The 25,669-nt window shown below is 53.7% G+C and overlaps 2 protein-coding genes across 3 annotated transcripts; both read right to left on the reverse strand.

Annotated features, from left to right (window-relative positions):
* Positions 1–4,555: 4,555 nt before the first annotated feature.
* LOC125150187 (NUT family member 2G-like) lies at positions 4,556–11,808 on the reverse strand. Of its 2 annotated transcripts, none has more exons than XM_047829697.1 (7): positions 11,673–11,808; positions 9,056–9,773; positions 8,443–8,571; positions 7,960–8,099; positions 7,215–7,501; positions 5,774–5,890; positions 4,556–5,402 (listed from the first exon to the last, which is right to left on the reverse strand). In XM_047829697.1, exons 1-7 carry the CDS (start codon positions 11,686–11,688, stop codon positions 4,647–4,649), a joined length of 2,163 nt encoding a protein of 720 aa, XP_047685653.1. In that variant the 5' UTR covers positions 11,689–11,808; the 3' UTR covers positions 4,556–4,646. The 2 variants fall into 2 exon arrangements, with proteins under 2 accessions (XP_047685653.1, XP_047685654.1); XM_047829698.1 differs by lacking the exon at positions 11,673–11,808 and adding an exon at positions 9,894–9,909.
* A 4,214-nt stretch (positions 11,809–16,022) lies between these two features.
* Positions 16,023–16,862, reverse strand: LOC125149894 (BRD4-interacting chromatin-remodeling complex-associated protein-like). The gene has a single exon (XM_047829030.1). The coding sequence runs from the start codon at positions 16,860–16,862 to the stop codon at positions 16,023–16,025; it is 840 nt and encodes a 279-aa protein (XP_047684986.1).
* Positions 16,863–25,669: the final 8,807 nt, after the last annotated feature.

Genomic DNA, 25,669 nt, shown 5'->3' on the forward strand with positions numbered 1-25,669 from the left:
CCTCGGGGCACCTGGTGGCTGAGTCAGTTAAGCATCTGACTCTTGCTTTTGGATCAGGCCATGATCTCAGGGTTCGGGAGTTCGAGTCCCACATGGGGCTCCGTGCTGACACTGCAGAGCCTGCCTCAGATTCTGTTTCCCTCCCCCACTCATATACTTGCTAAACAAACAAACAAACAAACAAATAAAACAACTATCCTACATTCATAGAAGTGCTTTTGCTCTTTTGTCAAGATGAGCTTACTATTTTTATGTATCTTTGTATGCCTGTGACTTTTTTGTTGGAAATTGGATATTATTGGTAACTCTGGAAATAAGAATCTTCCTGTTCACCATGGTTTGTTGGGTTTTTACCTATTTTTGAAGTCTGTAGTAGTGTGTTCATTTTGATGCTTCCATTTTTTTTAAGTTTATTTATTTATTTTGAAAGAGAGAGAGAGTGGGGGAGGGGCAAAGAGAGAGTGAGAGAGAGAATCACGACCGGGCTCCGCACTCTCAGTACAGAGCCTGATGCGGGGCTAGAACTCATGAACTGTGAGATGATGACCTGGGCCGAAGTCAAGAGTCAGATGCTTAATGACTGAGTCACCCAGGCACACCTCCAGTTATTATTATTATTACTTTTTGCAAAGACGATTGATTACTTGCTGAGTTTAAACACTGAAGTCTTTGTTTCTTTAGTTTGTGTTTAGCTTATGTTTTGAAAGATTTCTTTGAATCTCCAGAGCTGAAACAAATAAACAAACAAAAATAACAAATAATGAGAGAGAACAGCTACCTCCCCCAGGCATGCTGACTCTGTGCTGGAGTCCTTGTCCCCCCTCCCCCTTTGCTAGGCTTGCTCTGGTCTAGGAGTCAGCCTGGGGTGGAAGCTTGAGGTCTTCTCAGGACTTTTCTGAGCATTCTTGCCTGTCCTGCACATGGCTTTTTAAACTCCCCTGTATACAGGCTGCTTTAGAAAATCCTCATTTCCCAAAGTCTTACTTTAGCTTATCTCCTGAGCTTTAAACGGTCAATTGCGTGTCCCCAGCCTGAATCTCCTAGCTCAGGCGTCTGTAGGTTCAGAGGTGCCCTGTAGGTTCAGGAGCAGCACCTGCCTTTTCCCACCTGTGTCCAACCTGTACAAACCACACAAGAACATCTTGCTCCAGGCCTTCAGGAGGCCCCCAGAAAGATTGGAATGAGGGAACACAGTTATCTGCAAGGAAGGTCTGCTCTGCTCCCCACAATGGAGGAGGGGAACCGGGGACCAGCCCTGCTCCTGCACAGGACTAAGACCATGGCCCTGCTGGGAGGTATGGGACAAGGGTGGGTAAAATGCCACAAAACCTTCTTACCTTTTTGAAGATGTTTTTTCTTGATTGGGCATATGCTGATCACTGGAAGCCTTTGGCTATTTTCTGGAGCTCCTATAAAGTTGGTTTAGAGGTTTCTGAGAGAGTGTGTGTGTGTGTGTGTGTGTGTTCTTCTTTTCTTTCTTTCTTTTTTTTTTTTTTAATTTTCTGTGCAGAAACAAGAGCTTGGACCATCCTAGTCTGTCCATCATTTTGCTGCTGTCACTCTTCCTTTAACTTTGATATAAGTTTTAGAATAAGTTTGTCTATTTTGACCAAAGAAAGCCTTATGGGGAACTGACAGGAATTCCATTTTAAGCCTGTCTGTCAATTTTACAAGAATTGACGATCTACTACCTTGACTCTTTCAGTTCATGAAAGCAGTATGTTCTTGTGCTTACATGGGCTTGTTTGTTTTCATCAGTTCTGTAAGTTTCATTGTGCAGGTCCTTTACATTTTTTAAAAGACTTACACCAAACATCTCATTTCTGAGAGAATGATTGTATTTGTTCTAGATATTCATTTCCAATTGTTCGTTGCTAGACTATGGTAATATGATCGATGTTGCATATTACACTGATCTTGTATTCTGAGATTTCGCTAAAGTAATCTATTATAATTATGAGTTTCTTGGAGAGTCCTTGGAATTTTCGTCATCACATAATGACATCAGCACATAATGACAGTTATATTTCTTCTTCTCCAAACCGTATGCCTCTATTGCCACTTCTAGCTTTACTATACTAACTAGGACCTGCAATATTAAGTTGAAAAAGGAGAGTGAGAGCAGATATTCTGGTCTTATTGCTGAACTGAGGGGAAAAACTTTATCCTCATCTTTATCTATATATAACTTAAAGCTTAAACTTCGGACACATTAGAGTATAATGCAATTGGGGCGCCTGGGTGGCGCAGTCGGTTAAGCGTCCGACTTCAGCCAGGTCACGATCTCGCGGTCCGTGAGTTCGAGCCCCGCATCAGGCTCTGGGCTGATGGCTCAGAGCCTGGAGCCTGTTTCCGATTCTGTGTCTCCCTCTCTCTCTGCCCCTCCCCCGTTCATGCTCTGTCTCTCTCTGTCCCAAAAATAAATAAACATTGAAAAAAAAATTTTAAAAAAAAAAGAGTATAATGCAATTATGTTTGTTTAGTTACTTTATGACTGTTCTCCAAATACCATTGGAGAAAATTCTTTTAATGTCAGTTTTATCTAGAGGTTGTCAATATCTTGCACACGCAGAGCAACCAATAGCAAATGCCCTGAAAAGATGAATCCAGGCCTACAAGACGTACTTATCAGAAGTACACAGAGACTACAATAGTGGTATATCCATTGCTTTCTGAGACAGCACAAGGGATCCAGCAAAGCCAACATCGAGGTAAAGATAGGGGGGGAAGGATGGTGTGTGATCTGAATCACCCTCTCGGTACTGATAACACCACTGTGCTCCCAGTGGCATAGGTTGGTCTGTATAGATGGCTTTGAGGCTCCACTTGAGCACAATTTGCAAGAGAAAAATCTACATTTGGCTGTTTTCATATGAACAGATTGTAAAGGGCAGGAGCACTTTACCAATTGTTCTATTTATATATTTTTAGGAGACTTACAACCTAGAAACACCTTACGGATACCTCTGTAGATTGTGTGTGGGGTTGGAAAACATCTTTTAATGTCCATGCACTTTGTACGAATTCACACAATACACAGCCCTGAAGCATGATCTTGGGAATGAACCACGACAAAGGACATTCCAAAGGACAGACTATGGGAGGAGGGTGGAGACTGGCCTTCAGAGACTGCGGTGAAGTAGGGAAAATGAACCCTCACACAGCCCAGCTTGATCGCAAGATATTTTGCTAAAATGAGCACCGAGAGAGAGCCCAGGCTGGCACGCAGGCATCCCAGACGGACGGGCCCTCAGACTGCGTGAGTCACGTCCAGGGCCTCCCAGGAGACCTGCGAGGCTGTGGGGACTCGTGCCAGCTCATCTGGAGGAAGGGTCCCGTCAAGTAGGTCGTGGGGACCACAAGTGGGGACTTTCCGAGCCCTCTGATTCCCGGCCCAGAGTCTCCAGAGCAAATGCTTGTAGGGGTTCCGGGGATGCCTCAGCACTGTCTGTCCTAACAACTGGCCACGGACACCATCTTTCTCTGCCGGAGCCCCCTAAGACACCTGTGCCCAGTGATGGCTGATGACCGATGGAGGCATGGGTGCGGGCAGACCTCCCCAAGATCAGCGTTTGGGGAGCATGGGGGCACCCTGGCCAGGATTCCCCAAACCAGCCTGCTCTCCCCCTTCCCGCCCAGCGCACAGTGACCTGTAGGACACCCCGCAGCTCGGAATGAAGAACAAACGTGCAGCCAGGACAGGGGGGCAACAGGGAGCCCGACTGCCCGGGTGCCATCAGAAGACATGACACCGTCATCAGTGGGGACAGGTGTGCACCTGGATGTGAGGGATTTCCCCACGACTCCATGGCTACTTTGAGGGGTTTCTTCTTACGGGAGAGGAGGAGGACTCTGGAGCCAACGCTGTGTGGCAGCCGCCCTGGCGCCCGTGACTGCCCTCATCCCCTGGCCTCCCGGAGCCCACGGTCCTCAGAAAATGGTGAAGCCTGGCTCCCTCCAGGCTCCCTGTGGAGGCCCAGTGAGCTGACCCGGAGGTGCCGCCTGGGACAGCGCACGCACACCTCGGCTGGTGGCCCCCAAGTCCCGCCTCATGCTGCCCCCAAGTCCCGCCTCATGCTTTCCCCAAGTCCATCCTCATGGGGATGAAGAGGACCCCCCCCATCCCTCACATTTCAATGGTCCCACTGGGACTGGAAGATGCTCCTCATACCAAGAGGCCAGAGCCCCAGAGCCTGTCCCCTGAGTCTAGGCCTTCTGCCCTCCCTCAGGCCCACACAGGGAGCCTTGGAGGAGCCAAGGAAGATGTAGCCCCCCCCCCAAGCCCCCCCTCCCCACCCCAGCTCAGCCCCATGGCTGGACGCTGCAGGGAGGCAGAGGGCAGCTCCCGGAGAAGACAGGGCTGACTGCAGACTGCACTCTGGAAGATGGTTGTGGTGCAGAGGGCGCCCATGCCTGGATGTTCAGGGACGCACATGGTGACCGCAAGCCCCTGGAGGCCCCTCCCAGACCCCTTCCCTCCGGCCAGGGCATCTCCACGCAGCAGCCCAGATGCATTTCCCAGCAAAACCATCTTTATTCCCACGTACATGCAGCGCCCCTGGGGGCTGCTGCCACCCCGCCCGCAGTCGTGCCCTCCCCCTCTCCCCCCGGCCAGGATCAGCACTGAAGGGTGGGCCCAGGGCTCCCTACGGGCTGCAGTGCTGCTTTCTCCTCCTCCCTGGGACAAAGGAGCCACACCTTCTCTTTGGAGGCAGAGAGGGCCGAAGCAGCCCCACGGCCAGGGCCCGCACCGAGCCCCTGAGGCTGGCCCCTGGGAGGGGCGTCTTCCCGGCCGCGGCCAGACCCGCACACAGAGCCCGCTTTCTGGACTTGGCAGCTGGGGGAGCGGCTGGGCTGCGGCCTATTCTCTGAGCAGCGGGGGCCTGGGGAGCTCCCCGCGGCCTGCGCCCTCCAGGGCTGGGGAGGCCCGGGGCCGGAGCAGGACTCTGGGAGAGCCCCCAGGGCAGCAGGCTGTGCCGAGAGGACAGGAGGAAGGCCAGGCTGGGCAGCTCCTCCTCGTCCTCACTGGACCCATCTGCTGGCCTGCCAGGCTCCCTAGCAGGGGGGGCCTCTCTGAACAACGGGGCATCCCTGGGGTCCGGCCGAGGAGGGGTGCGCCCTGGCCCCTGGGGAGGAGAGGAGAGCCCACCAGCCCGGAGGGCAGGCAGCTCCTGTTGTCCTGGAGACGCGGCAAAGGCTCTGGGTCTGCACGGGTGGGCGTGTGCCGGGCTGTGCCTCCGGAGGTCCTGGCACTCGCTCTCTGCTGGGCAGGCTTCACGGCTGACCCCTGGCCGGGCCCTGGCCTCACCCTCAGGCCCGGAGCCCAGTGTCGCTGCACAGTGACTCGGGGTTGTGGGCACACCGTCCTCCACCGCCAAGGCCACCAGTCTCTTCTCTACCAGCTGGGAGGAGGGAGGTGACGGTGACTGGCCAGCACGGGCGTGTGAGAGGGGAGGTGGGACGGTGGCATGGGGGACGGGGGGGGGGGGGGGAGGAGGGGTCGGGTGGCCTGTGAGGCCCTGGCTCTCCTGATATCCCCCTGAGTCCCTCCCTCCCTTCCCAGGCTCCCCATCCTATAGATGCCATTCTCTGCTCAGTACCTGCCCTGGAGCTCCTGGAGCTCACCTCCCCAGTGCCATGCCTCCTAGGCAGGGGAGCGGGGGACCGAGTCACGTGTGCCATTGTACTGAGTGCCCCCCCTTCCCTGGCTCACCTGGGTCCCCTCCCTCCCCTGGCTCAGCTCCTCTCCTGCGTCTCTCTTTGCCCTGCTCACCTCTGCAAGGGAGAGTCCTTCCTCCTGCTCCAATTTCTCAGCGAGGGCCAAAAGATCCAGCTGTGGTTCTGAAGAAAGCAGTTCTGCCAGGAATCGTGGGTGAATGACTGCCTCCACCTGGGACAGAAGGAACAGGCTGTGGGCACCTTGGCAGGGAGCACCTGTGAGCCAAGGAGGACCCGCAGGGAAACTGGCAACGTGAAGCTCCACCCCACCTTCTGCACAAGGCAGGATGTTTGAACCATCATGATCACTGGCTGCACGCACACGCAGACAGGTGCACACGCACACACACACATGCACACACAGGCACACATGCAGACAACACAATTTCACACATGCATACACAGAGAGACAAAGCCTATACATACATACATACATACATACATATATACATACGCACATACAAAAGCCACACAAATGCGTATGCACACACACCCCCAACACATATGTGCCCACACAGAGACACAGAAGCATTCAAATGGTAGACACCAACATATCCTCACAAACATATGCATACACACATAGACATGCACGTACACATACACACAGGCCACACACAGACACCCACACAGGCTCACCCACACCTGCACAGGTGCACACACACACAAGTACACACACGTTCATGTACACAAGTACCCACAGAGGCACACTACACATAGGCACAAACACGTGCATGGACACACACACACAAGTACACACAGGTGCACCCTACACGCAGGCACACTTACATGCACGTAAGCACATTCACACAAGTCCACAGACATACAAACCCTTGCATGTATGTTCATGTACCCAAGTACACACATGCAAACACACACAGGCACACACACATCCACCTAAGCACATTCACTCAAGTACACATACAAACAAACCCTTGCATGTACGTACATGCACACAAGTACACACACGCACACTACACGAAGGCACACACACGTGCACGTAAGCACATTCACACAAGTACACGCACATGCACACACATACATGTATGCACATGCACACGAGAGCACACACACATGCACCCTACACGCAGGCACACACGCACGCACGTAAGCACGTTCACACAAGTACACACACAAACACTTGCATGTATGTACATGCACTCAAGTACACGCCCATGCACACACATAAATGGACGCATATGCACACAAGTATACACACATGCATGCACACAAGTACCCACACGCACATGCACATAAGCACATTCACTCAAATACATACACATACAAACCCTTGCTTGTACGTACATACACACAAGTACACACATGCTCGTAAGCACACGCACCCAAGTACACACAGGTGCACACACACGTGCCTGCACACACACAACTCAGGAACGAGGAACAGAGCTTGATCCCAAAGGCCTAGGCACAGTCCCACTCCGGGTGTCGGAGTGGCAATGCCTGGAATCTTCCAGACGCCAGGCTGTGGGTCAGCCCACCTTGGTGATGAAGTCTTCCTGGGAACACAGCTTGTCAATGTAGCTGAGAAGACCCGGGTCCAGGTAGATGGCGTCCTCGTCCTGCCGTGGCTCCTCTCCGTCCTGTCCCCATTCACCTGCTAGCGCCCCCGGGGCTGAGCAGGCAGGCCCCAGCAGCCCCTCCATGATGTCCACGTACTCTCTCACAGCCTCAGGGGGGATCTCCTTGGGTGCCTTGGGCTGCGGGGGTCTGTGTGGCTGCCAGCAGGGTGGCTGGGCCCTGGAGCTGGCCTTCCTGGGAATGCAGGCTGAGGCAGAGCGGGAAGGAGGGAGGAGGTGAGAGGGGCTCCAGCTTGCTTGTGGAGAGGGCAGGGTTTGGGGGACACTGATGTCGGTGGGGGCTGGGTCAGGGCCACCTGAAGCCACAGGCACCCTGGGACGGGGGAGCTGAGGGGAGGAGCATCTAATAGCGTCTCCTGTGAGCAACAGAGGACCCACCGATTCTCCAAGGGTCTCCCCCCACAGCCCGCTTTCCAGGCAGAGATTTGTTGGGTCCCTTGACAGGGAGGTGGGAGAGTAGTCACCAACTTGGCCAGGTCAATATCTCACGGTGACAAAGGGCAGCTACGACCCCAGGCTCTCTGCGGCTGGTTTGGTTGAAAGACCAAGGCCCACGTGAAGGAGGAGACAGGACGTGGGGACAGCGGCCTTCCCTAGGCCCCACTGCCTTCGGCCGCCAGCTCCCTTGGGAATGTGGGTGCTGTACCTGGCTGCCGGCCCCCCTCCAGGGCTGGGGACCCCTGTGTTCCAGGCTTGGGTGGGGCTGGGGCAGATGCGCCCTGGGCCACCTTCACCCACTGCAGCTTCTGAATCTGTATCTCCTCCTCTGCCTCAAACTCCATGAACCTGGGGGTGAGGAGACCCAGGCCACACTGAGGAGGGGCCCGGCCGTGCAGCCCAGCAAAGGCGGAGGCCGTGGGGGACCGGAAGAGGCAGTGCCCGGCAGCGGCAGCCATGGTTTGGCCCCCCAGGAGGCAGCAGGCTGGCCGATCCGGCCCGGCCTGGCCACAGAGGGGGGTCCCACCTCCCCGGGGTCGCAGGTTCAGCCCCCATCCTGAGACCTTCACATGGAGGCAGGGGTGGGTGTCGATCAGGTTAGGGTTGAAGCCTGGGCAGGTAGGTGAGGAGGACCCTGTGCTCAGCCCGGCCTCACGGGTCCCACCGGCCTGGGGCTGGGACCCTGACTCACTTTCCTGCCATCTCGTAGTAGATGACCCGGTCAAAGTTGCTTCTGCACTGCCACTCCTGCACGGCCCGCCACACTCCCTCCTCCAGCGTCATGGTGGGCTTCAGGCGGGCCAGGGACCGAAGCACGGGGCTGCAAGCCCTCGGGGTCAGGCGGCGGCTGCGGCCTGGTGGCCCCACCCTGCCCCACCCCCGCCCTGTGCAGCACGCGTCCCCCGCCCAGCGTGACTCAGTGCTGGCAGGTGACAGGCGGTGTCTGGCCGTGCAAACCAGCCCCCTCCAGGCGACCACTGGCACTGCCTCACACTGGGCAGCCCCGGGCCCTGGGCTCCAGGCTGACCACCCACCCGCACCTGGATCAGGGAGCTCTTTCCCCCCGGACCCTGCGTTCCATAAGGACGATACTGAGCGTGCCGTGCCAGGCAGTGATCCGGTCCCCCGGTCCCCTGCGGGAAGTGCCGTCACCCCGTGTCCAGGGAGGGACCCCAGAGGACCCGCGCCGCACTGCCTTCCCAGAGCGGCACTGGCTCACACCCTCCTCTCCTCACCCTGAGGCCCCCGCCCTGGGCACACCCCAGGGTCCTGGCTGAGGGCGGCAGGGGGCAGAAGGCGCTCACATGAGAAAGCAGGAGAGGGCTTCGGCGTCGGGGCTCTGCGGGAGGTGCCTGCGGGCCAGGACCTTGAAGCACTGCCAGCGCCGGAAGTTCTCGTACACACTCTTGGGGCTACAGGAGTCCACGGGCGAGGCCTTGGCGGGGCCTCTGGCCAGGCTGCCCTCCCTGGCAGCTGCGGGGGGCTGCGGCCCTGCGGTCCCCGGGGACACCATGGGGGCCAGCCGGACAGCCGGGGGGGGAGCCTGAGGTCGAAGGCCTGGGCTGGAGCCTCCCTTGCCGGCCCAGGTGCCCCTGACGGCTGGGGCGGACACGGGGCTCTCCGCTGCCGACGTTGCCAGGAACAGGGGTGTGGGACATGCAGCACCCCCACAGAGGGCCCCGGGAGGACTCCAGTGAGCGGGGGCCTGGGTGAGGACGACGGTCTGAGTCTGGGGGGCATCTGCGGGCCCCCACTCTGACCTGACCTGGACGATGACGTTACGGGCCCGGGTCCCACCTGGGCCATGGACGGCATCTCCTGCCACCAGCGGTGTCCTGCAGAAAGTGGGCAGCACCACGGGGCTGCCAGGCGTGAATGGCGGGGTCACGTGGGGCGGCGAGTGCTGCCCCCGGGGTGACCAGTGCGAGGCGCCAGCAGCAGGTGGGGGAAACGGCTGTGCCGTCAAAGAAGACACGGAGGCCTCCGGGTCCATGGCCACATGCGGTCCCAGCACTGGAGATGCTGTGGACAGAAGGGAAGGGCCGGATCGAGTCGGACAATCGCAGCCAGGACGCAGGATCCTGGGCCCCTTTGCTCACTAGGGAGCGGAGTGGGGAATCGCGACACGGGAGGGACGCTTACAGGAAAAGGTGCGGTTTGCAAGTGTCCTGGAGTGATTTCCATGCTCTGGCCTCCAGACGACAATTACCGTCCCCGCCCTTCTCAACAAGACAGCCTGCCTACCTGGAAGAGGCAGCCTTGGCCAGCACTGACTCTGGGAACCTCCCCAGGACCCCAGACACCACCCTCCATCCTCACGGGCTGTCCTCCTGGACGAGGGGCTGGGTGGACATCTGCCCTGTGGGGAATGCCCTCGGCCGGCTCCCAGGCGGCTTGGGTTCTGCTCCCAGGTACGTCCGAGTCACCTGAAGGGCCTTTGTGAACGGGCAGCGTCTAAACCATTTGGGCCCCTCTCCTGCTCAGACCCCCAATGCCTGACGCTCAGTAAAACTCCCTCCCTTTCTTCCTGCCCTAACATAAGAAAACAAACGCTTGTAATATCTTTCTCCCTATAAGCGCGGCCTCCGAGCCCCCACGTAACCCCGTCTTAGGAACCCCCACAGCCCACACGCCGCACGGGCCAGGTGCTGCCACCGCTCAGCAGCTCGGATCCTGGGAGAGTGTGAGGCCGGCGTCATGTTCCCTGGTTCCTGTCACTCGCAGCCCACGGTGGCTACAGAAGATTAGCAAAGGGCAATGCAGAGGGGGCAGCGGGGCTGTTGGGGTGGGGGGACTCTGGAGCTGGGTCACGTGGGGCTGGTCGTGGGAATGCAGGCTTCTGTGGTCTTCCCCTTCCAGCTCCAACAGTGAAGGTGAGGACACACGAGGAGCCCAGCATGAGCCCAGTGCCAGGAGGAAAAGGGGCTGGATCCCGTGCCTGTTCATGAAGAACCCATGCAGGTCCTCGTTCGGGAGGCCAAGGGACACACCTGCACATCTAACTGATCAACAGGTGTCCCACGACATGTCATACAACCTTAGAAGATGGTCCTCCCGTCCAGGCTCCCCTCCTACCCCCTGTAAGGAGGACTCAGCTTTCACAGATGCTGCTTGGGACACGCAACCACACTACACTCGGTTCCCCATCCACGGCACAGGGACGTGGAATACAAGCAGACTCTTCATCTCAAAGGTGGCTCCCAGGGCTGAGGGTTGGCCAGGAAACACTGGACAAGATGAAGCACGTGGAAGGACCGCACGTCCTCAAGAGGAAGAGGGACCCAGAACAGCTGAGGAACCCAAGGCCTACCTTGGTTGAGGCCACCTGATGCCCTGTCCCTGCTGAATCTACGAAAAGGGTCACCTGGGCTGGGGAGAAGTCAGCTCTGGGCTGGAAGGACTGGAAGTCCTGGGCCGGGGGTGTTAGAGGAACTTCCAGCCCCGCTCCCGGGGAGGACATTGGCCATAAGACCGCCCCACTGAACCACGTCTGGCTCAGACCATCTCCCCCCACATCCCTATCAGGCACTACGGAGACCCAGAATCTGCAGTCAAGTCCCTTGGAGGGTATGGTGGGGGAGGTCCAGGTGTCTGAGGAATACCACACCCGGCTGTCCTTTCCCTGGGACCCTGCCTGTGCCACCACCATGACACGGTGCCACCTCTGCTACAAACTGTCAAAGTGGTGTGTGACTCCAGAGACACGCAGTGTGCCTGCCTCCATCCGTTCTCCACACCCAGGGCATTTGCCCTACGAGGTCTCGACCTGCCCTCCTCCCCAGGGTCCTTGGCCCCCATCCTCTTTCCCTACTCAACCCCCACCCCCACCCCCATGTGCCCCTGTCCAAGCGTCACATTTGAATCCCACGGATTTGAGGGATGGCAGGGACCCAGACACACCTGCCCAACCCACAGGCTTACCTCCTTCCGAAGCCATCCCCGCAGGTTTGGGCAGGGACCACTGTATCCTACAGCCACCACAATGAGAAACGTCGAGTCCAGGTCCCAGACAGCGACCTGCTCCAGCAGATGCTCAAGAGCCAATTAAGGAGGGAAAAGTTTGAATGTAAACAGGGACAGAATGTAGGGCTCCTGACATTCTGCAGCGGGGGAGGGGCTGAGGGCCAGGGCCCTGGGTGGGGGTGGGGAGACCTTCCCTGAGGGCTCTGGCAGGTAGGCAAGGACCACAAGTCCCTCTCAAATGACACAGGGGCAACACAATTGCTGTGTGCCTTTTGAGGCAATTGATACAAGTTGTTCAGATTCCGAGCACCGAGGTTTACTTGGTGGTCCTTTGTTTCCAATTTCATCCATCGGCCAAGTTTGTGTCCCTCAACCCATTCTGCTTCCCACCTGGCTCTTGACTCACTTCAACCGAGGCCGGACTTTCGGAACAAGATTCAGAACATGTATTCTGATGAACACATGGGTCCTGAAGGCCACATGGAACTGAGGTTCCAAATTAGCATGGTCTCAGCAGATCCTGCGTGCTCGCTTGCACACGGGTCCTTCTGTCCTCGCCGCCCTCCGCTGCTGGAAGCTGCTCAGACTCAAGCAGGACGAGCCTTACTAATGCTCTCCTCTGCTGGAAAGCCCCAGCCTATCAGACAAAGGTCGTGCAGCCTACACATGCAGGACCAGAAATCACTACTTTTTGTTTCCCAGCATCCTGTGCTGTCATTCAACATTGACTGTTAACATTTTTCCTTCTTTTAGTGGAATATCTCAAAGAATCAATAGCTTTGTGTGGTTCAATGTCAAAGGACATAAAGGAATATGCAGTGATGACTCTCCCTCCCACCTCTTACTCCTGGGCACCAAGCCCCTTTGTCGCAGGAAACCAGTGTTATCTGTGACGTTCAAATCTTCAAAGAGATGGATCATGCAACTAAAAGTACATGTGAGCTATTTTCATTTTCAACAAATGCTTGTATTTTTTTCTCTGGCTAAAAGTTGACACATATTCCAAAATAGGTGTGAGTGTGCCCAGTGATTGACTTTATGCTGATACTGTGGCTCCTGTCCTTATTTCTGGAGACTGGATTCTGGGAACATGTAGTTCTACAGTCCTTTACATTTCAAGGACCCTGTAGAATAGGGTGGCTGGATTTAGCATATGAAATAATGGATGCGCCATTGAGTTAGAATTTCAGATAATAGGGATCAACTTTTAGAATAATTGGGTCCCATGCAATATTTTGGATATAACTTTTACTGGAAATTTGTTCCCAGTTGATTTGAATTTTGCATTTAGCTGGGGTTCTGTACTTTATATGGCATCTCCACCCAAACAGTGTAATATATTCAGCCAATATTAGTCACCCTATGAGAAAGAGAACTTGGATTAGGAGACTCAAGGGTGCTACTTTGAAAAAAAAAAAGAGTGTTATCTTGGCTCACCCACAAAATCATTTGCCTGTACACGCACGTGCACATGAACACACACACACACACACACACACACACACACACACACGGTGTCTATAGGCTCTTTGGGTGATATGGAATTTGGAGGCGCCAAATATACAGAATTGAGTATCTGGAGTTAATGGGACTAAGGACAGAAGTAAGGGATAGGAAACCTTCCCCTCCCTAACATCCTACAGTCCTGGTTTTCCTAGGTGGTAAAACCAATCCCCATGAAATGGATGTGCACCTGCCATCTATCCACTGACGTCCAACCCCCATTCACACAACCAGCTTCCTCTAAGTTCTCATTGGCCAATGCTAGCCTGGAAGCCCCGCTCACGGGCTTGTGTATTTCCTGTCTGCATGAGAGACCCTTGTTCTTTGGAATCCATGTCATCAGTGCATGTGGCCCCATCTACACGAGAATCATGGGAGCACCTCTTTAACGTCTTGCTTGATTCTTCTTTTCATATTGCACATCAACATCAGTTTACTGGGAAGGTTCAAAATGATATGAAAGAGCATTGGGGTTTTGTGTTGTCAGAAGAGAGGACTGTTAGGAAATTGGCCAAGGGTGACGAGGGTTGAGAACCTCAGTGGTTGCCACCAATCTCTTGGGAGACCTGCTTCACCCCTGCTATCATAGCAGGACAGCTCCTAGGATGGCCGGGTGTTGGGGAAGGAAAGGGAGGTTTAGAAGGATGGCTCCACACTGAACATACACTGAAAAAGACTCCTGGTTAAGGCACTGAAACAATTCCTTGCCCCCTTGAGGAAAAGTTGACTCCAAAGGCCACCACTGTGTGGAAACTGAACAGTGGACACCCTGATGCGGAAAGGCACTGGACTTTGAGTTCAGGACCTGGAGTTCCTCCCCTCCCCCTGCTCCGTACTATAGTCATGTAAGAGAGTCATTTCCCAATTCCTCTCCAATCTCCACACGGTTTCTAAGTTTTCTCCCAACTCCCGCCCTGACGGGGCCCAGGGATTATTTATATTAGCACTTCTGGAGTGTAGGGCCAGCCACCCAAAGCAGGTGAGCTCCACGGTGCAGCCCTTCAGGACATTCCCCAGGCCTCTCCCACTCTGCAGTGTGGAAGGGACTCTCCACAGGCACCCATCTTTGTGTTCTCCCTGGCAGCTGCTCTGAGCACGCTTCCTGCATATGACCTGGGGAGACGAGCTGAGAGCCACTCAAGCAAATCATAGTGAACTTTATTGCAAACATCCCTGCTGGGCATTGAAAAATGAACAACTTGGAGACATTTCTCAAGACCTGAGCTTTTATCCGGGGAAGGCTGAAAAGGGTTTCAAGCAACAGCTTTGTTTTAGAGAGTTTTGAGGCAAAATGTACTCAGGCACTCGTGAAAGCAAGCTCCTTCTTGTTTGCTCCCTTTGTCCAGTCAGTCAACCAATTATTGCTAAGATTCTCACTCATGGCTCAGAGGTAGGACTTGAGTGACCCTTCTCAGGGCCACTGATAAAAGATGACACTGCAGAAAACTTCTCTGGTCCCAATTCTGCAATCATTTTCGAACACTTCGAAATCTAGAGTCAAGAGTCTAGATGGCATCAAATTAGCCCAAATGTAACTTGGGAAGACTGGTCCCAGGAGGGAGTAAGAGCATTCATTTAGACCCTGATCTCTGGCCGTTCCCGCATTAACTTCTGAGACAAACCCATCTCTGGACACGGATCACAGGCCTCAGAAGAGGGATGGCCTTCCACACGAGCAAGGACATTAGCAGAGTGGGGGATATCATGCTTGTGTCTCTTGGAGTCTGCAGCCCGTGGACTTGGAGGTGTGCGGTGCCAGGTTTCATCGTTCTGCTGTGGCTGAGAAATAGCACGAAGGTGGCAACTGGCCACAAGGAGGTTGTGGAGGTTGAAGCTTCTCCCAAGAATATTACAAAATCTCGTCAAGAAGTTGAGTCTTTTAAAAAAAAAAAAAAATCAGTTGAAATTCTTCGCTGTTTTGAAAAGGAGGGAGGGGAGGGCAAATCGTTCCCAGCCCACCTGTGTGACTGCCTCTGTCCAGCAGGATCAAAGGCAGAGCACAAGCCTCTAAGGAGACGTCCGTGCATCACACGTACTGAGCGGCCCGCGTATCAGCAGCTACACTAAGGAACCTAACCTGGCACAGGCAGTGCGTTCGGGAAACTCTGGGAGAGGAGGCGGGGAGGGAGGGGGCCCTTGGAGTGTTCCCCAGGTCTGCATTCTCCGCCCGATCTGTTCCTTCATGGAACCTTCGGGCTCGGGCGTCCAAGGGGCACAGCACTTGTGGAAAGGCGGGGACGAGCAGAGGGACGGGCGGTCCCGGCCGAGGGCGGCCGTGGCCCCACCGGAGGCCGTGGGGCTGCAGGTGCACCTGGTCCCTAACTCGGTGGGAAGGCCGCGTCAGAGGGCGCGGAGCGCACGTGTGCGGTGTTACAGTCGCCAGCGCGGGCTTCACAGGCGCCGGCTCCAAGGCTGGACGGCCATAAAGAGTCCGCCCCGTCCGAGCTAGAGCCGCCCGAGTGGCTTCCCAGCGCGAGAGGGTCCCCTGGGGCCCTACCCCGCAGGGACCTCCAGGCGCGTCCCTGCGTGCCCTTTGCCCGCCCGCGCAGGCCCAGGGGGGCGGGGCTGCAGCGTTCCTGGGCCCGCCCCCCAGTGCCCGCCGCGTCCGTCCGTTGAGGCGGTGCGCCGGGGAGCGCGCGCGCGTACGTGGGGGCGGGGCTCAACGGCCCTCCCGGCTGGAGGCGGTGCCCTGCCTGGCGGCCTCGTGCCACCGTGACGTCAAGTCGAGGCCGGGGTCGCGCGCCGTTAGTCGCTCAGGCGTAGCCGCGGTCGCCGAGTTAAGGCCTTAGCTTGTGCGCGCGCGTGTCACGTAGCAACCGGCCGCGTGGACGCTCGGCGACCGCCGCCGCGACGGTGAGCTGACGCGCGAGTGGTTCGGGCGGTGTGCGGGTGTGGACCGCGCGGGGCTGAGACCGGTTCTTGGGAGTCGGCGTCGGCAGCGGGGTCCGGGGCGGCTGTACGTCTGGGGTCTTCGTCTCGGCGTCTCGACCCGGCGGTTCTGAAGCGGGTTCTTGGGCGTGTCGGCGTCGGCAGCGGGGTCCCGGGCGGTGGCGGGTCTGGGGTCTTCGCCTCGGCGTCTCGACCCAGCGGTTTGAAGCGGGTTCTTGGGCGTGTCGGCGTCGGCAGCGGGGTCCCGGACGGCCGGTGGTTCTGGGGTCTGCACCCCGGCGTCCCGACCCGGCGGTTCTGAAGCGGGTTCTTGGGCGTGTCGGCGTCGGCAGCGGGGTCCCGGGCGGCGGCGGCGGGTCTGGGGTCTGCGCCTCGGCGGTCGTGCTTCGTGCTTCGGGGGCCTGGAGGGGGCGGTGGGCGGGGGGCGAGGGGCCGTCGCGGTTCCCCTCCGAGGGCGCGGGGCCGCCAGGCCAGCGGGGCGCAGGTGGGGCCGCAGGAGCTTGTCCGCTGGGAGTGTGGCACGCGTGTTGGCACGTGTGGGGTAGTGCGGTCTCGGGGCGTTGGTGCTGAAGGGGCCAAGCCCGTGTGTGAGCGCGGGCGGAGAGGCGCGTGTGGACGGGGAGTGCCTCGCTCCTCGGGGAGTTGGCGGTTAGCTGTCGGGACTGTGGGGCACGTGGCACGTGCGATTGCTTCCCCCTCTGACTCGGGGGCTGGTGCGAGTCGCGGCAGATTTGGGAGGATTAGGCGCGTGTGCATAGGGGCAGGGCTTGGACCGGCGCCTGCGTGTGTTGGTTTCGGTGTGTGGCGTGCTGTGTGTCACTCGGACGGCGTCGGAGGACCACGTGGTGCATGGTTCGGTTTCTTTTCCTGATTGTCGGCAGCTGTGTATCTGTCCCTCGGCAGCTACAGGAATTATCCAAGTTGTTCGCAAGGCGTGAAGGTTTCAGGAGCATTCCAAGGGCATTTCTTTGGATAGTGGAGCTGTGTGTGTGTGTGTTGGTGTGTAGCGGGCAAGCCCGTGACTCGTTCCTGGCGTCGGGGGTGGGGGGGGGGGTGTTTGATGTGCCCTCGTGACGTGGGCTTGTGTGAAGTGTTGGGGTGTGCCGGAAGCGCCTTGTGCCGACTCGGGGTGGTGAGTGGTGCGCATCTGTTCCTAGTTCTGCGTTTAGTGTCAGCAGGCGGGTCGCTTGAAGGAGTCAAGCTGCGAATGCTAGGTAAAAGCCACAAAGGAAGCCTTTTCCTCGTTTCTCCGGGAGCATTTTCTTGAGCATTTAGGAGCACACCACCGGTCTGTGTGGATGGATGGATGGATGGATGGATGGATGGATGGATGGATGGATGAAGCAAGCATATTCGGGCATCGTTGTGTGTGTGTGGGGGGGGGGGGGTGACTCTGTGAATTGTGAGTGGAGCTTCCGGAGCTGTGGGCCCTTGTGTGTGTGCACCGAGCCTGGTCATCCTGAACCGTTGCGTCACTCCTAATCAGGTCGGCCCACTGGTTAGGGCCAAAGCATCCCTGTGAACATTGGTGATGTGCAGATAGGTTGGGGGTGTCTGTTAGGTGGGTGCAGACTCCTTCAGCACCTGCGGTCCTGGCATCTGGGTCCCAAGTGGGATGGCCTGGTGGGCATCGATGGCTGTCGGTGCAGAACCTTCACCAGCGTGTTGTTGGTGTGATGGGGATTCCTGGACGGGAGGTCGGAAGGTCTGCTCTGCCGGGCAAGTCAGCCGGGCAGCTACGGGCACTGCTGTCTCTTCTGGGGCATGGCTGGGAGGCAAGGACACCCTCCACGTGGGTTCCAGGTGGTGACGGTCTGTAGAAATCCGTATCTGCGAAAGCAGCTGCCCCAGGTGGTGGGGGATTTTGGCGATCATGCTGCTCAGCCATGTCACTAGTTCTCAACCAGCTCATCTCAGTGGAAGCCTGAGTCCTCGGTGCTCGGCAGGACCTCTGGGGGCGGGGTGGGGGGGGGGGTCAGTGAACTGACAAGGCTGGAGTTGGGAGGCTTTGTCCCTGCAGAAGGGCTGGGGGCTGAGACCCGGAGAGACTGGGATGTTGTGCTCTGGGTAGGTATGGCTGTGATGTTCCAGAACTCTATAGGGTATGCTCTCTTTTCTTTTCTGAAGGTTCAGGATGCTCCTAGTCCTGGGAAGCTTATCTCAGCTTCATGTTTCTCTGATGGGATGACCTGATGCTCTTTTTCTCTGTCCACATGGACCTGCAGACCCACCAGAGGGTTCAATCAATATGGCCACCAGCTGACCACATACACAGCTGCCTCCCCTGTCTCTTGGACCCACCCAAGCCTTTCTGGGCCTTCCTTATGGGGAGTCTCCCACTGGCCTTTTCTCCCTCGTGGTGGATCTCCCTCCAGCAAAAGGTGCCGACGTCACCTTCTTGAATGCCCCAATACCACCTCTCTTAGCACTAGCGGATTCCTAGTGGCTCTCACTGCCTCCTTTGTAACCTATCCCCAATAAAGGGACAGTACGGTATGTTAATTGCATTGTGTTTTGTTGGCAAAATGGACCTTTGCCTGTTTTTTGTATTTTAAAACGTTTTATGTTCTAAAAAGAACATGATGTAACACATGCAAGGTAGATGTTCTTGGGTTTCTTTAATTTGTTTTGTTTTTGATAGGGGAAGATGTAGACCCTGAGCTTTAGCGGAGAAGAACAGGAGTGTCTCGATATCCCAAACCAGCACTGAAACCGCCCCACTCACGTGGAATGGATGGAAATGTCTGGAATGGCTGAGGCCGATCACAGCTGGTTGTTCTGGGGCCACTGGTGTTTTGGAGTGTACGTTACGGCACGTACCCTGTGTTCCCCCATCTCTCCCTGGGCAGAAGGGATCCTCTGTTCCGCACGGAGCGGCCCCTTTGGCCAGGCCATTAGGATCTCCACCCCTTCTACTTCGCAGCAGTTGGTGGGGATAAAGGAGCCGAACGCTCTCATCCACACTGGGCTTTGGGGGCTCAGGAGCCCTGCAGCAACACAGGAGTGGGTCTGAGGACACCCAAAAGGTGGCTCCACAAAGGAGGCTGCTCTGATGTCTGCTGTAGGAGCTGCGCGTCCAAGGGCTTACAGCCTGCCGAGACTGGGAAAAGCAGAACGGGGTCAGTGGGACTAGGAACAGAGCAGGGAGAGGATGGGAATCAGGACGGGGCTGGAGGCAGGCTTTGCCTCTGCTGGGAGAGGAGGAGGGAGCAAGTGAGGGGATGAATTCCGCCACCCTCATCCCCCCGCCAGACCCTGCTCCTGTGGCTGCTCCTGGTTAGGGACCCTGAGAGAATGTCAGCTTGGAGGTCAGCGGTCTAGCTCCTTCCCGAGGCTCACTCACGCTTTAAACGACAAACGTGTCCACGGTGCACCCTGGTTAGAAATGCAGCGGTTAAGGAAGCTCAAGGCCTCTTCCTTGGGAGCGCCCCAGAAACAAAATTAGAAACAGTAACCGGTTTTTAATAAGTTGTATATCGGTGCTTGTAGCCTCTCCTCCTCCCATGTGCAGAGATCAGAGTTTTTGGTCAAAGTGCTGACTGGACATTGGCTAATGCTGTGCGTGTGTGTGTGTGTCCGTGTCCGTGTCCGTGATGCAGCTCTGTGTTTAGTATCTGTTTTCTCCACTGGAAAGTAAGAGCCAGAAGAGGAGTCTTTACCGTGCCTGGTAAATACTTCTTGTAGCTTGGATTCTTCAGAAAACAGACCTGAACACGGAGTTTAGGGAACAGGATGTTTACTAAACAGCACCTGTGAGGGAAGAAACAGAAGGCAGGATTGGACCCATTGATGTCTGCCCCAGACTCCAGCACAGCCTGTGCTTCCCCCACCGAACTCTCTTTCAGAGCTGTCTGTCCTCATTGGAGGAATCCGGCCAGGCCGCCATCAACCGTGGGACGTATGCCTTCCTGGAAAGGGGATGCCCCGTGGTGAGGCCACCGTGTGTCGCTGGGCAGTCCCGGAAGGAGCCGGGAGTCGACACTGCCTCCCGAAGGCACCCTTGTCAGCGGGGGACACAGGGCCTTCCCTGAAAAGAGGTGCAGGTGATACTTGCCATTGTCCCCAAACTCATCCCCATCGCAGTTTCTATATGTAGATTCTGAGTGTGTCTTCAAGGTGGTGGAAATTGTGTAAGTGCGCATCGGTGTTGTGAGTATTGTGAATGTACGAGCATGGAGTTTTTGTGAAGTTGGGGAGTGTGTAGGTTTGCGCTTGTGTCTGGGCGGTGGGGGGGGAGGGGTTGGATGGCCCTCGCATGTTGTGCTGAGGATTGTTGGGGGTCCCGAGCTGGTAGATTGTATTAAGAACCAGTCTTGTATTAAGACCTCCTTCAGCAGGTCATACCCACGCGGCCTCAGCAGGGAGCTCCCTCAGCACCTGAGCAACACCGTGGGGAAGTGAAAAGCACAGGGTGGTTTGATCGAACGCACAGTTTCAGCACACCCCCCTCCCTCCAAGGAAGGAGAGTCACAAGGTTTACTTCCAGGTCCCTGTAACGGGCGCGCAGTGAGCCAGGGGAAGGGCAGTTGTCCATCTTGGGTCACAGCCAGCAGACGTAGAGTGCAGGGTAGCAAGCACCTAGTACTGCCAGGTGGTTGGGGTGGAGGTTGCTCGCTTTTCCCGGGCTCAGCTCTGGAGGGTTACTTTCCAAGGTGCCCTCGGAAAAGCAGAGTGGGAGCTTGGGGTGGGAAGTCTAAGCTCAGGCCCTTATCGAAATGTCCAGACTGGGTGTGAGCAGGCTGTCCTGCTGTAGACACGCGGGCAGCACCTCATGAGGGCGGTTTTCTCATTGTGAGACTGGAGCTCTGTACGCGTGTGTGCCAGTGACGTGAGGGTGTGTATGCGCTGGGGTTGTGTGAATTCCTGTGAATATTCAGGGTGTTTGCAGGAAGTTTGTGTGGTGTGTTGAGTGTATATAGTACAGGCTGAGTTGTGTGTGAATTCAGTGTTTAGTGAGTCATCTTTTTCTTTAAAAACTTACTTAAATTCTGGCTAGTTAACATGCAGTGCAGTATTGGTTTCAGGAGTAGAATTCAGTGATTCATCCCGTATGTCTAACACCCAGGGCTCATCCAGAGTGCCCTCCTTAATACTCATCACCCATTTACCCCTTCAACCCTCAGTTTGGTTCTCTGTGTCTTTGTGTCTCTTATGGTTTGCCTCCCTGTGTATTTTCCCCCCTCCCATATGTTCATCTGCTTTGCTTCTTAAATTCCACGTATGAGTGAAATCATAGTAATCTAATATATACATTTGAGGATTGGGGGTTGCTTATGTATGTGTCTGGGTGCATGTGCACTTGGGACATGAAAGGTCGCGTATGTGTATGTTTCTATTTGTAAGGGGTCTATAGTGTGTTTGAGGAATTTTGAAGGGTTCCTGTGTATTTTGAGAGGTTTAAGGGGTTGGTTCTATATGTTCAGTACTTTTTTCTTCTGGAGGCCTCGGGTTGGGACAGCGGTTGGGGGGACTGTTGTATGTGTGTGTGTGTTGTGTTTGGAAGGAGGCTGGGGAGAAGCAATGTGAATGAGGACAAAGAAGGTTGTGGAACAACTTGTGGGTATATGGGGGTATGAGATAGTTTGGGGTAATTTTAAGGATGTGTAGGGATTGTGTATGTGTGATTTTGGGGGGCAAGGAGAGCTGTGTGTATATAGGTGGTGTGGAATGGTGTGTGGGTGGGTGTGGGTGCGTGTGGTTTGGCTGGGTGGTGTGGCTGGTTGTGTGCATTTTGAGACTATGGTGAATATGTGTGCGTTTCAGAAGAGGCAGAGATATGCATTTTAATGCTTCATGTGTTGGTTTTGTGTGTATTTGCAATATCAGTGTTATACCTGTGTTCATGCATCCTGTCAGGGTAAGAATTTAGGGAGTGGAGGGATGTGGGAGATTGGGGTTGTTAGTGTATTGGGGTGTTTTGAGTTGTGTGTGCAGAATTGAGGGGTGTAGACATGGTATTTATAGGTTCTCAAGAGGGAGATGGGTGTACGTTTGTATCAGGGTGGTAAGGTCATTGTTTTTTGGGGGGAGTGACCATTTAGGAGAAGGTAGGAAACCCTGTCTGTGTCTGTCTGAGGGTATTTATGTATTTGAGCTTCGAAGGCATACCTATGTGGATGTTCACAGCTCTGGGGGACTGTATGTGGTATATGTGGGATTAGAGGATTGTGTCTAACATTGAGGAGTATGTGAGTTTGGTTTTAATGTATTCAGTTATTGTTGGAGGGTTTGTGTGCATTGCGTTGGGGGTTTTATGAGGTTGAGTGGATTTTTTGGGGATACGGGGATGGTTGGAAGTGCATTTTTTTAATTAAAAATTTTTAAATGTATGTTTGTTTTTGACAGAGACAGAAGGAGGCAGAGTGTGAGCGGGAGAGGGACAGACAGAGAGGGAGACACAGAACCCGAGCAGCCTCCAGGCTCTGAGTTGTCAACAAAGAGTCCGACGCAGGGCTTGATCCCATGGACTGCAGGATCATCACCTGAGCCGAAGTCGGATGCTTAACTGACTGAGCCACCCAGGTTCCCTGGGAGTGCATTATTTTATTGAAGACCATAGCTGTAATTTTATTGGGGCTGGGGGTTTATGTATATTTGGGGCATGAGGGTTCTGGGTACACAACCAGGCACCTGATAGGTAGAGGGTTTGTGTGTTTGAGGATGTGTGGAGCTCTGTGGGCCTGTTTGATGGTGGCACAGATCACTGTGACTGGGTGGAATGTCTGTTGGCCTGGGAGTGGGATTTGGGGCTGTATTGGTGGCTGTAAGTCTCCGCCATGTGTACTGACCCTTGTTTGTTCTGACCTCCTGTGCCTTGCCGTCATCCTGTCTCTTCTCTAGGGCAGCCGTTCCCCCTGGAATTGTCAGCAGTCTTCTCATTTTCACCTGGATTGGTCTATTGGTCTGGGAATATCACTTCTGCTGGTGGCTGGATGCAGAATGGGGCTGAGTCCCCCAGGAGTCCTGTCCTCAGTGGGGTGGCTGGTAGGTCAGGACTTGCCCTCCAGGAAGTCAGACATGACCAGTCCTCTCCAGAATGTGCTGGCAGGACTGACCTATTGGATGGACTCTGCTAGGAGAAAAGTAGACCCAGACCGTTCCTGAGAGAGAAACCTGTTTCCTCCCTTGGGTGGCTCCCAGTGGAGCAGGCATGGCATAGAACTTCAATAGCCTGGCTGTAAAATTATAAACGGTGACCTTTTTAGAATGCAACATGTTTCCCGTTATCCAAATATTGACAGCCAAAACTCTTGGTGTCCTAAACTGTTGAAGAAAGAGCAGAGCCAAACTGAGTGCCCAGCTGTGTTTATCAGGCTCCATTGAAAATGCAAATTTGCATCATCACTGCATCACTTGAGTTTCTAGTGTGTGCAAGGCCCTGTGTGGAGTACTTGCACATGCATGTATTCCAAATCCATAAAAACCCCACTAGGTGGAAACATTAATTGTTTCACTTTGGCAGGTGATGAAGTTGATGTTCAGAGGTGGGCAATCATGATGAAGCACCTTGTATGTGCCAGAATATCAGTCATACTTGTTAACCCCTCCCAACAAACTAAACATAACCCTGATCAATGCATCTGGATGCCAGGCTTTGAAGACACAAAGTAGATCCCAGCAGCAGAATCTCTGTTTTTATCTAGTAGTTTCAGGTCTTAAGTCTTTTTTATCCATTTGGAGTTGATTTTTGTGATGGAAGTTGAATAAGGGACCAGTTTCACTCTTAAGCATGTTTTCCCATCACCATTTATTAGAGACTACCCTTTGAGTTCTTGGAATCCTTCTTGAAGATCACACTTTAGATGGATGTATTTCTGGGCTCTTGGGTCCATTTACCTGTATGTCTATATGGCAGTACTGTATTATTTTGATTATTGTAGCTTTGTAATCTATTTTGAAATCAGGAAATGTGATGCCTCAGGCTTTGCTCTTGTTCAAAATTGTTTTGGCTCTTCAGGATCTGTGGTTCCCTATAAATTTTTGGATTGTTTTTCTATTTCTGTAAAGATTCCATTGGAATTTTAATAGGGATTGCGTGAAATCGATAGGGCACTTTAGGCAGTATGGGCATTTAAACAATATTTTTTTGGATTCTATATTGTTTCTTTCTGCTCTGATCTTTATTTTTCCTCTTATTCTGCTGGCCTTGGGGTTTCTTTGTCGTTCTGCTTCTAGTTCGTTTAGGTGTGCTGTTAGATTTTGTATTTGGGATTTTTCTTGTTTCTTGAGATAGGCCTGAATTGCAGTGTATTTTCCTCTTAGGACTTGAGGCATCACTTTTTATTGCATCCTCTTTCCCTTCTGATTTTCTTGATTCAAGTCCTCTTTACTTAATTAATGTAGTTACGGGTGTGTTGAATTTATCTTTTCAAGAATCACCACTTAGTTTTTAAAACTTTTTCTGCTGTTTTTTTCTGTTCTTTACTTGATATAGTTCTGTTTTAATCTGTACTATTTCCTTCCTTCTTCCAACTTGAGGATTATGTTTTTCTTTTTTTCCTTAGGTCCTTGAGGTGTAAAGGTAGGTTGTTTATTTGAGGTCCTTTTTATTTTATTTTTTTGATATAGGCATTTATGACTATAAACTTCCATCTTAGTACTTACTGCCTTTGCTGCATCCTGTGAGTTTGGGTGTGCTGTGTTTCTTTGAGTTTGTCTTGATACACTTTTTCAATTCCCTTCTGATTTCCTCTCTGAGCAAATGGTTGTTCAAGAGTGGGCTGTTGAGTTTGTACATTAGTGAATTTGTTTTGTTCGTTTGTTTGTTTTTGCTGCTAGTGATTTCTAGTTTCATTCCCTTGTGGTCAGAAAAGATCCTTTGAATAATTTTGATCTTCTTAATTTAAGATCTGTTTGTGGCTTAACATATTTATCCTGGAAAGCGTTGCTTGTGTACTAGAAAAGAATCTTTGCTGCCGTTGGATGGAATATGAGTTCTGTGTATGTCTATAAGGTCCATTTGATCTATACTATTGTTCAAGTCAACTGTTTCTTTACTGATTTTCTGTCTGGATATTCTATGTTATTATAAGTGAGTTTTTGAAGTCTCCTAACATCATTATAGTGCAATATAATACGTCAGCATTTACTTTATATGTTTAGGTGCTTGGATATTGGGTGTACATATGGTTGTTATATCTTGCTGTTAAATGGACTCTTTAATCATCATATACAGGCCTTTATGGTCTACAGAAAGTTTTTGACTTAAAATGTATTTTGTATAAAACTCCTGGTTGGTTTTTTTTGTTTTTGTTTTTTTTATAAAAACTCCTAGTTTGTTTTGGTTACTATTTGAATGGGGTATTGTATCCTTTTCTGTCCCTTAACTCTGAGTCTATATAGGTTTGAATATAAATGAATATCTTGTAAGTAGTGTATACATGTCATCCTTGAACTGCATGAATTTGAACTACATGGGTCCATTTTTTGTCCACATTCTTGCCAACACCTGTTTCTTGTGTTGTTGATTTTAGCCATTCTGACAGGTGTGAGGTGATATTGTAATTTTCATTTTCATTTCCCTGATGATGAGTGATGATGAGCATCTTTTCACGTTGGCTATT

Source organism: Prionailurus viverrinus, chromosome D4 (genome assembly GCF_022837055.1).
Source record: "Prionailurus viverrinus isolate Anna chromosome D4, UM_Priviv_1.0, whole genome shotgun sequence".
NCBI classification, from domain to species: domain Eukaryota; kingdom Metazoa; phylum Chordata; class Mammalia; order Carnivora; family Felidae; genus Prionailurus; species Prionailurus viverrinus.